Source organism: Pteropus alecto, unplaced genomic scaffold (genome assembly GCF_000325575.1).
Source record: "Pteropus alecto unplaced genomic scaffold, ASM32557v1 scaffold114, whole genome shotgun sequence".
Classification (NCBI taxonomy): domain Eukaryota; kingdom Metazoa; phylum Chordata; class Mammalia; order Chiroptera; family Pteropodidae; genus Pteropus; species Pteropus alecto.
Genome location: NW_006435793.1, coordinates 3,242,623 through 3,253,261, shown reverse-complemented (window position 1 = coordinate 3,253,261; position 10,639 = coordinate 3,242,623). Strand labels below are relative to the sequence as shown.

Sequence of the window (10,639 nt, the reverse complement as noted above, 5' to 3'; positions counted from 1 at the left end):
CAGCCTCAACTGAATGTAAATTGGTACAGCCATTATGGAAAATAGTATGGAGGTTCTTTGAAAAATTAAAAATAAAACTACCATATGATTTAGCAAACCCACTTTTGGGTATTCATCCAAAGAATATGAAGTCAGTATTTCAAAGAGATATCTGCACTTCTGTGTTCATTATAGCAGTGTTCACGAAAACCGAGATATAGAAACAATCTAAGTGTCCTTCGATCAATGATTGGATAAAAATGTGGTATATGTATATACAGTGAAATGTTACTTAGACCTAAGAAATCTGCCATTTGTGACATGGATGAGCTTGGGAAACATTGTACTAAATGAAATAAGCCAGATAAAGACAAAAACTGTGTGGTATCACTTATATGTGGAATCTAAAAAAAAAAGTCGAACTCAGCAATAGAGAGTAGAAATGTGGTTGCCAGGGTTTGCAGGTGTAGGGGAAAAGGGTACCAGCTTAGTTACAAGATATATAAATATGGTAACTATACAGCATGGTGACTATAGTTAATAATACTGTACTGTATACTCAAAATTTGTTTAGATCCCAAGTGTTCTCACCTCAGACACAAAAAATGGTAACTATGTGAGGTGATGGGTGCGTCAATTGTGGCAATCATTTCTCAATGTATTCTATATTAAATCATCACAACGCGCACCTTAAAAAATCATGTACAACCTAAATAAATGATTTTTATTTGTCAATCATACCTCCATAAAGCTGGGGGAACAAGTCTCAGCTCTGACCTACAAGGTCCTTGCTTCTTAATACCTTTAATCCCTGCTCTGCCTATACTCCACCCTTTGCTTGTTTCCAGGCTGGAGAACAGGCAGTTTTCTCTGCTTAGAACACATTTTCCCCCAATTCCCTTTGCCATGCTTACTCCTGTTTAACTTTCAGGTTTTGGCCTAAATATCATCTCCTCCAGGAAGCCTTCCTTGATTCTCCTCCCAGAGCAGCCTGCACTTCCCCCATTGTGGCTTTCCCCTTCCCTCCAACCATGACTGAAAACTCTTCATAAGGCAGGGACCAATTCTATTTTACCTGTTTCCCAGCCTGGTTTCTGGAGCAAACAGATATTTAATTAACTGTAGAACAAATCAAAAAAAGGAAAGCTCAGTGTATTAAAATGTCTAGGCAGATGCTGTTTATTATTTTGTTATATTCTTTCCATTGCACGATTCCACATCTATTTATTTTCACTTTTTTTTTTTTTTTTAACAAAGGTACAAGGAATTTCAGAAACAACATTAAAATAATCAAACTGTTTCAGGCACGGTTTAAAAAGCATAGATCAATTTCTGACTTCCTGCTTCCCTCTGTGATACAATCTCAAGTTTCGTTCCAGGAAGAATAATTATTATAGCACTAAGGTGGATACACCCCAAAGCTCAACCCCCAGTGCTGTCTTCATTCTCGGAAATTCTTGAGTCAACAGTCGGGGGGCTTCCAGGGCGTGGAGTAAGGACATGAGTGCACATTCTGCTTGCCCTGAGCCAGAGGGCTTGGCCCCGCAAATGAGGGGCAAGTTCCACTTCATCAATAAAGAACATAAACAAAAACATAATTTTAAAAAATGGCTTAAAAAAATATCTGATAAAAATTACCTACCCCTCTCCCTTGTTGTAAAATAATTTAAATAATATACTCTAGATGTAAAAAAGAAAAAAGAAGAAAGAAACAAAACAAGTTTGTTCATGGATGCCTTCAGCTTATTTCTAAGCATGAGGTCTGGGTTTCTTTGGGGTGGGGAAAACTTGAAAAGGGACAGCTCTGTACCCTCTTGAACATGGGGATAATGATGCCTGCCTGACCCATGTTAGAGTAGGATATATCAGTAAGTGGAAGTGGGAGGGCTTTGTAAACTGAAGTGCTGGCCACAAACGAGGCAGGAAAGGTACCCCATCCATTGGAGCTCTGCTTCCCTGACAATGCCAGGGTTTGTTCTTTGGCAAGCTTGGCGGGCCCCAGTGACTGAGTAAATGGAGGACAAGACAAGGAACTGGGGAGTTTTACGCATGCCGTAGGACAGGGGGACACAGCCATGGCCAGGGGTGGGGGCAGTCAGGAGCACAGAGCCCCCATCACACTGCAGCTGCAGCCCGGGCACGTGTGGAGGGGTGGGAGTGGGAGGGGGCAGAGACCTGAGGGAGGGCTTGGGACAAGGCTTCCTGATTTTAGGAGTCTCTAGCCAGAACTTGAGAGGACAGGGTTGGAGCCCCAGCTCCTGTCTGGTGTTCCTTGTTTTCAACTTCTCTGTAGATAGATACAGATGGACTAGCCCAGCGGGTCCACACTTGCACAGTATTACTGAATCACCTGGGAGCTTATAAAAACATAATTTTAAACTCCGAAGATTCAGCTTCGGTAGGCTCTGAGGTTGGACCTGGCCATCTGTATTTCCTGAACACTCCAGGATTCTAACATACAGCCTGGGTTCAAACTTACCAGGCCGGTGGCCTCCTGCAGCCCCCATCCTAGCTCTAGGATCGCCCTTTCCAGTAGGCAAAACTGACTGTCTGCACCTCCTCAGTCAGGAGGATATGTTTAACTTCCAACATTCCCCGTCTCTAGCTGGGCCACTGAATCCCAGAGAAGGGGTCAGAACACAGATTTGCAAAGGAAGGACACAAAAACTCTCGAACTGGAAGGGAACTTCAGAGCAATATGGTCCTACTTCCTTGCCTGGTGCAGTCGTCCTTCTCCAGAAGCCTTCACTCTCGGGCAGCCAGGGGATTCTGCAGGCATACTGCCAGTGCTAGGGCTCCCTCCCTCCTGTGGGCCTCCTCTGTTACCTTGGGCTGACATCAACCTGCATCATCCCGGAGGAGGCAGGCTCTGTGACTGGAGGGCTTTGGTAGCAATCAGTGGTCATGGGCACTACTGGTCGTGGGCACCACCCTGATGTCTGTGTCCCACATAAGGGAGTGTCTACCCATATGCAGCTGATTCTGGTTGAAGTAAGGATAGGTTTGGCTTCCTATCTGTGTTCTAAAATTGGGCTGAACCTTGACTTCTTTCCCTGAAGTTAAATGCCCTCTGCCCCTTTGACAATGTCTTCTGAGTCTCTGCAGCAAACCCAGATCATCACTCTATATGTAGTTTTCCTCAGGTCAAGGCCAACATTTCTTGTCTCAGATGGTAGACTTCCCCCTTGTTCAGATGGGAAAAATGAGACTGGAAAGGGAACAACTTGCCAGAGGTCACTGTGCAAGTCAAGAGTGCGGCTGAGGCCAGAACCAATGGATTCCTGTTCTGTGGGCCAAGACCTGCATCAGACCAGAAACAGCAGAAAGACAGACCCAGGAGTCTAGGAGCTCAGCCCAGATCTTCCATGAACTCTCTGGGGACCGTCATCACTTGCTTCTCTCTGGGACTCAGTTTCCCCACCTGTAAATGAGGAAGTTGGGCCAATCACTGCTTTTCAAACTTAAAATTTTTTTGAGTAGCAGAATTATGCATTCCGTAGAAGCTATTATATAAAACAAAAAAGAAAAGGAGCTGTCTGGGTGGAATGTGGGAAGCACGGCCCTCCTTAGCTTTCCCCCTATTCTGTGGGCCACTGTTTGACAATCACAGGCAGGTTCACCTTCCAGCTTTAACTTTCTACAGTGTTCTTTTCCTTGGGAATATAGCTCATCGTGGACTCATACAAACAGAATTAAACAGAAGGCAAGGTATCATCTAAACAGAGTCAATTCAGACACCGTTGTTTCGAGAAGGCAAAGAGAAAAACGGCACCGTGTCCCACTGGAATCTTTTCAGCGACTGAGTTTCGTTTTCTGATAAAAAATATAGAAATAGTGGTTGTTCTCCAGGGACTTGTGGTTTGGCTCTGGACCTCCCCATGGAGCCGAGTGGTGTCCCTGAGGGAGGGGAGGGCAGAGACCTTTGCTCAGAACCATTCTGAGCTCATCTTCAAGTTTTTGATCTCCAGTTCCAATTGTTTGGCCTGGACCTCACGCTGGGTCACCAGCTCCCGGAGCCTTCGGATTTCTTCTTGTTGCCGATAGAACATCTGTAGCAGCTGGGGGAGAGAGCACAGAACAGACGGGAAGGTCACCTGGGTGTCCGGGGATGCGAAGGGGCAGGACACTAGCAGAAAGGATAAAATATGGTCCCTTTTGGACTCAGAAAGATGGAAGTGATTAGATTAATGTGGCCGAGACACATGCAGCCATTGCATACATCTTTTCTTCTCCTAGTAAGTGAAATTCAAAAAGACTTGATATTTCAGATATTTTTTGCCTTCTTAGGTTCCCCCAAGGAATGAAGGATACTTGGCCCGGATGTCTGAAGATTGGAGTTTTCACCACCACTAAACTGTGTGACTTCAGGTAAGTTACTCAGCCTCTCTGGGCTTTAATTTCCTCCTCCAGGAAATGAGGGTCAGAAAACTAACCTCAGCATTATCACAATTGCTGCTCTGTATAGAATGGTCCTAGGGTTGGATGCTCCCCCTAAGTAAGGATCTTTGTTATTCCACTGTATGCTCACAATGCCCCTGTAAGGGCGGTAGTATTAGTACCCCCATGCTACCACTGTGGAAACTGAAGCTAAGAGACAGACTCGGCCCTGGGGCTGAGGTCCTGCAGTTAGTGCTCAGCAGAGCCAGGATTAGAATCCCTCTGTGAGACGCCAGCCCTTGAGTTTTTAGCCCCTGCTTGCTTATTCCCAGGGCTGCTGAGAGAATTCATTCAGATGATATATCAGAGTGCCTACCACAGGACCTGGCACACACAGCAGGCACTTAACAAATGTTGACTCCGAAAGCACAGAAATCCTAGAGCTGGAAGGGACTTTAACATCTACCAAGTCAAATCCTCTGCGTATTACAGCTGGTTCCCCACCATCTGTATGTAAACCCGCCATCTTGGCATACAGATAGTACCCATTACCTGTTTGTTGCATAAATTAATACAGTGAATTAAGTAGCTCGGCCAGGCCACATAGCTGGTTATTTTTCTAGCCCCTCATTTTCCACGGCCTGTCCTGCCCCCGCTCCCCCGCCACCCCGGCCCCAGTGCAGGCCCACTCCCGCCCTCATTCACACCTCATTCTCTGTCTTTGGTGGAGGGCATTCGAAGATGTCAAAGCCATTTGTGAGCCAGGTTTTCTTCTCCTCCAGCTTGTGTTCTGCCGCCCACCTTGGCGCCTTTTCTTCCAGTAGAGAGAATGGCCTCCGACCATCTTTTGCAACCAGCTTTTCTGTCTGGTTGAAGAGCTGGGGCGAGGCAGGGACCACGGGCTTGAGGAGGGGTCTCTCTGGCGGCAGAGGTCGAGGGCTCAGCAGCTCAGAGCCGGGCCTAAGGGACACCAGGACTGGCTCTGGGAGGGAAGCAAAGGGCTACGTCAGGACCGAGAGTGACCGTGAGCAGACGGGCATGGGGGCACTGACACACGCAGACGTACAGATACATGCAAGAGGTGTGGGAGATTTGGCCACATGTAGGCAGGCACAAACCCGCGGACTGGGGCAACCAGAGAGCAAATACCCAGGCATATGATATCTAAGGAGGCTCGGTTTGTAGGAGCAGCATGGTGCACACCCTGGAGCTGCCCCGAACACCTCAAGTTCCTCAAGCGAAGCCTTGCCCTGGCTTTGTAAGGACAGTCCTGCCCACATTGCGTTCTGCCATCTACCAGTTCATGAATTCTGCCAATGGCCCTGGGAAGCAGGGGAGGCAGACATCACTGAGACAGATGAGAAAACTCAGGCTGAGAGAGGGGCGGGACTGTCTAGAGTTATACAATAAAGGTGGGGGGAGGGGAAGGGGAGGGAGCTCCCAATCACAGAGGCAGCTGCTGCGGCTGGAATGGGGAGCACATATGGCCCTTGTGTTGACAGTACAGGGAGGGTAAGTCAGGGTAGGTAGAGTGGGCAGAAGGGCCTGGGTGGGGGCTGCTCCCTAGAGGGTCTCTCGGGTCAAAGAGCAATTGTGGATGTGGGGGTGGGCGGATGGGCAAGGGCCTCCACCTGAGACTATCCAGTCACTGCACAGCCCAGAATTTAGTTTTCCATGGAGCAAAATCCTTTGATTTGGAGGGAGTTTTCAGAACCAGTTGGGACAAGTCTCTCCCTTCCTGGACCTGTAAGTGACCATCCCAGCAACTGGGGACTGACGGTCAAGGAGTAGTCCTCTGGGGTTACGGGAAAATACACTGTCCAAACCCCTCTCAGCTACTTGAGCCATCGGACACTCCATTTCCCTCCCACATTGACCCAAGGCCTCTTTTCTGTCCTCCTCACCTTTATTCATCCCATTGAGCCACTCCCTGGCTGTCAGAGAGGGCTGAGCCCCTGCCGTGGGCGGGTAGATGTCTTCTTGGTAGGATTCTGACTGCAGGAGAAGTCAGGACAGTGAGAGCTGGGGTGGCAGGGCAGGCCACCTGGACAGGTTGGGTTCTTAGAGAGCTGGGGATCTAGGCCCTCCTCAACCCCTGTGAGTTGAGGAAACTGAGGCCCAGAGAGCAAAGGAACATGCCCAAGGTCACACAGCAACTCAAGAGCAGAGACCAGACAAGAGTCAGGATTCCGAGCTCCCAGTGACTCCGCAACGACCATGAGAAAGACCTTCTTCCCTTACGGTAAGCGGCCATCAGCTTCCCTGTTGCTGCCCCAGGGGCACAGGCTCCAGGCACCAGGCTCTCTCTTCTCCAGAAAGGGTTCCCCACCTCCCCTGCAGACCCCACCGCCACCCTTACCCGCCGGGGCACAATCATGGATACGGGTTCGATGAGGCTTTTGGTTGTAATCAGCTTGTAGAAACGGAAGATCTCACAGGAGGACACGTCGAGACCTCTCTTTGGCATAACACCTGCAGGCAGACAGCCAATAAAGGCCAAGCGGTTCCAGCTGAGCTGGGGTCACAGGGACCCAGAGTGAGGAACCAAGCCAGGCTGCACATCTGGATGTGAACACAGACCACAGACCACCCTCCTCCCATCTTCTTTCCCTCAACAAACACCCATGAGCAAACACCTCTGCAGGGCCGGGCCCTGGGCTGGGGAAACGGGATTGCAATCATCAGGCTCTGTCCCCACCTTCAAGGATTTAAGTGATTTTAGCTCGACTTTTGCAGGGAGTGTGCTCTGCTCCAGGCCTTCCATCGCCATCCCCACAGTTCATGACCCAGATGTTCTTGATAGAGCTTGTCCAGCTTTCTTTTGATTACTGTTAGCATGGTATATCTCTCTCCACCTCTTTATTTGTAATCTAGCTGTGCTTTATGTTTAAATGGGTTTCTTATAGACAATAGTTGCGTCTTTTTTTATTTTAATCCCCAAACACACTGAAAAAGTAGGTCAGTCTCTCTCACCTCCTTGCTACTGTTGTAACTGCTTAACCCTGGCCTAGAACACCGTCCTTCTCTCCCCATGCTGTTCTCTACTTCCTCCTGTTCCTCAAATGTCGCCTCCTTCAGGAAGCCTCCCAGAGAACCTCCCACACACCTAACCAGAGCTCTCATAGAGTCAGTGTTGACTCGCCATCTTCCCTTCAGAATGTGAGCCCCCCTGCGCTCGTACCCAGGGTAGGGCTCAAATCTGCCTCATCCCTGTCTCTCAAGGCCCCAAGTGGCCTTGCTGCCCCACACTCACCAATCCCCTTCTGTGGGTGATAGGAGCGGTATTCGGTCAGGTAGTTCAGGTAAGGTTTGTCGGCGCTCACCTCATAGTAGCGGATGTTCCCGTCTCCCTGAGGAGGAGGGTAGGATTCAGAGCTGGTTCCCGTCATCCCCCCAGCAGGCACCCCAGTGCCATGTAGCAGAAACCTGGCGTTCACAGGACGTACAGAGTTGGCAAAGCCACCTCACACAAGGGGACACCAGAGAAATGTCACCAAGGCAGTAGGAGGGTCTTCATTTTAACACTCAGTTCCCCCACCTGTGACCCAAAGTCCACCGGGTGGCTCTAAGTTCTGGGAGCACAGGCCCGAACCCCGCTCCCATCCACGAGCTGCACACAAAGGTCAGAGGCATGTCCTGAAACTAGTCAGTGGGTCTTACCTTAGGGGCATTTCTGGTTGTCACTGTCACAATGCCTGGGCGGGGTGGGGGTGAGAGAATGCTGCCGTGGGGGGTGGGGTGGGTAGGGGCCAGGGCTGCCAAGCAGGAGGACTGCTCTGCCCCAAATTCGAAGGTGTCCCCAAAGAGAAACACCAACTAGTCCTTCTTCGTCTGGACCCAGAGTTGGAGAGGGACCAGCTTGGGGTGTCTAGCTAAAGCCCTGGCCCCATGTGGCTTAGGGAACCAGGGAGGTGGGAAAGGGGTGCTGGGCTCACCACAGGGGGAGACTACCCAGCTCTTGCCTGCCCCTGCCCCTGCCTTGTACCCCAAGGACCCCAGGCTACTGTCTGGCCACTAGTGGGGCTAGGCTTGGGGTAGTTCTGCCTCCTGCCTCAGAATTCCATGTGGCCACCTCCCTCCCGTGCCAGGCTGACCTTCCCCACCACGTAGAGCATGTTGGTGTCTGTGTCATAGAAGGGAAACAGTACGCCTGAGGAGCCGTCCAGGTCCTCCTCTGTGAGAGGCACTGAGAGGTCGTCCTGCAAGGGAAGGGAGACCAGGAAGGCTTGTGGGTCACTCATGGCGGTCCTCAGTGGTGCTCTCTGAGCTAAGAATTCCTGCCACGGGGCTCTGGATGTGCATACGTGTGTGCACATGCATGTGCATGTGTGAGAGAACATGAAAGACTGTGTGTGTATGTGTGTGTGAGAGAGAGAGAGAGAGCACCTTTTATTTGCTAGCATTTGCCTTTCATGAATCACTTCTCACACACCTCATCTCACTCCAGCCCTCTACCTCCTGTTTTATTTATTGTAATAGATGAAGAAGATCTGGGAAGCAATCTGTCCAGTCTTTGAAACTCCAGCCAAAGCGCTCCTTCAAATCAATACTGCTTGGCTTTCCCCTTGTCCCCATACCTACCCTCAGCTGCCTTGAACATGTAACTCCTCCTGCCCACACGCCTCAGTATTTCATTCCAAGCCCTTGCTCCAGCTGTTTCGTCTGCCCAGAAGGCCCTCTCCTTCCTCCCCACAAGTCCTGGTCCCAGATGCAGCCATGTTCTCCCCCCTACACGGCAGCCTCTCCTCCATCCTGATCCCTCTCCCTTCTTGAATGACAAGATGCACAAAGTCTGGACTCATGCCATCAGGCTGCTAGCATCCCCCTGTTATTTATTAATTAATCCAAACAATGAGTGAGTGAATGAATGAATGAATGAATGAGTGAAGCCAGCACTCAGCTAAAGAATGATGGTGAGGAGACTTGGTGGGGCGTTCGTGGGAGACTCACCTGGTCCCACAGGGCCATCTGCCGGTTGTTCCATCGGGATGTGCCTGTGGACAGCAGCTTCTTCAGGTTCCCCAGAAACAGCACTTTGCTGGCCCGGTGCCCCTTGTAGCTGGCTTCCTGGAGGAACATGTGCAGTCAGGGACTCCCCTGCCTTTGCTTATGCTGGTGCTTCACCTGGAGTGCCTTCCTGGCTCACCCCAGCTCTTCCTGGAAAATCCTTCCAGAGTTATACTTCTGCCCAGCTCCATGCTCTTGTTGAAAGATTATTGAACACCCACTATATGCAAGGCATGGGGCTGGGTAGGATGACTGTCATCTGGGTTATCTTATTTAATCTTACGAGAGGAAGGACTAACTGTTGCCCATTGTTGCAGATGAGGAAACAGAGGCTTAGACACCTAAAAGTGCTTGATTAAGGTCACACATCATGGATCAATAGTATCCTGAGGTCTCCAACCCCATGTCTTGCCTCCTGACAGATCTGAGGCACACCGACAAGTTTTGGCGTTAGACCAGGTTCAAATCCCAGCTTTCTGTGTGGGCAAGTTGCTTACCCTCTCTTCGGCCTCAGTTTTCTCATCTGGAAAATGGGGGTGACTCATCCTACCTCCCAACAGACTGGGATAATGTGTGAAGGCTTGGCCAGAACACTGCCAGCATTACCGCCTCTGCCATCTCCACTCCACTTGTTGCTCTTCTGACCACAAGCCAGACCCCAGCCTAGCACTGACCTGAAGGACGGACCCTGCTCGGGGGTCGAGAACCCGAATCTTGCGGTCTTTACAGGTGGTGGCCAGCAGGCTGCCATTGGTGTTGAAGGACATGGAGAGGATCACATCTTGGTGACAGTCAATTGTCTTCACGGGGCTCTTGATTACAGACTCCTTTGTGTCTAGGTTCCAGACCATCACCTGCATGGCAGAGAGCCAGCTCTCAGCACAGTGGCTACCCCCACTCCTGGCCCCCACAGTCACACGCTGGCCAGGCTATAGTGAAACATAGTATCCCCAGGAGGGAAGCCGCAGATGGCACTCTGGCCAGGAGGCCTCAGGTGGGAGGATGGATCTGCTGGCTGAAGCTGCCATGTGTCAGGAGGGGGATGCCGGGAGTCAGGCTGTCTGGCAGTGAAAGGAAAACACCATCTGCTTTGTAGCAACAAAACATCCATACTGTGAGGACTCCAGGGAACCAGCTAGTCCAAGGGGTTTTGGACAGTTATTAGCAGCAGTTTCCACCTCATATAGATCGACAGGTCTTTCATGTTTAGTTGCACAGGCGGTGCACTGCACAGTTCCAGGGCAGTCCATTCCCATAATCCATTATATGAATGGTG

The 10,639-nt window shown here is 50.2% G+C and overlaps 1 protein-coding gene across 1 annotated transcript in view; it reads right to left on the bottom strand.

The window, feature by feature from the left end:
- Window positions 1-1,187: 1,187 nt before the first annotated feature.
- Window positions 1,188-10,639, bottom strand: part of CORO2A (coronin 2A) — a 35,076-nt gene continuing 25,624 nt past the window's right edge. Inside the window, exons 7-12 of the mRNA XM_015589066.2 lie at window positions 8,451-8,555; window positions 7,610-7,706; window positions 6,716-6,828; window positions 6,261-6,351; window positions 5,064-5,338; window positions 1,188-4,037 (exon numbers count right to left, since the gene is read on the bottom strand). Coding sequence (XP_015444552.1) covers window positions 3,906-4,037; window positions 5,064-5,338; window positions 6,261-6,351; window positions 6,716-6,828; window positions 7,610-7,706; window positions 8,451-8,555 — 813 coding nt within the window. The 3' untranslated portion in view covers window positions 1,188-3,905. The remainder of the gene's footprint in view (window positions 4,038-5,063; window positions 5,339-6,260; window positions 6,352-6,715; window positions 6,829-7,609; window positions 7,707-8,450; window positions 8,556-10,639) is intronic.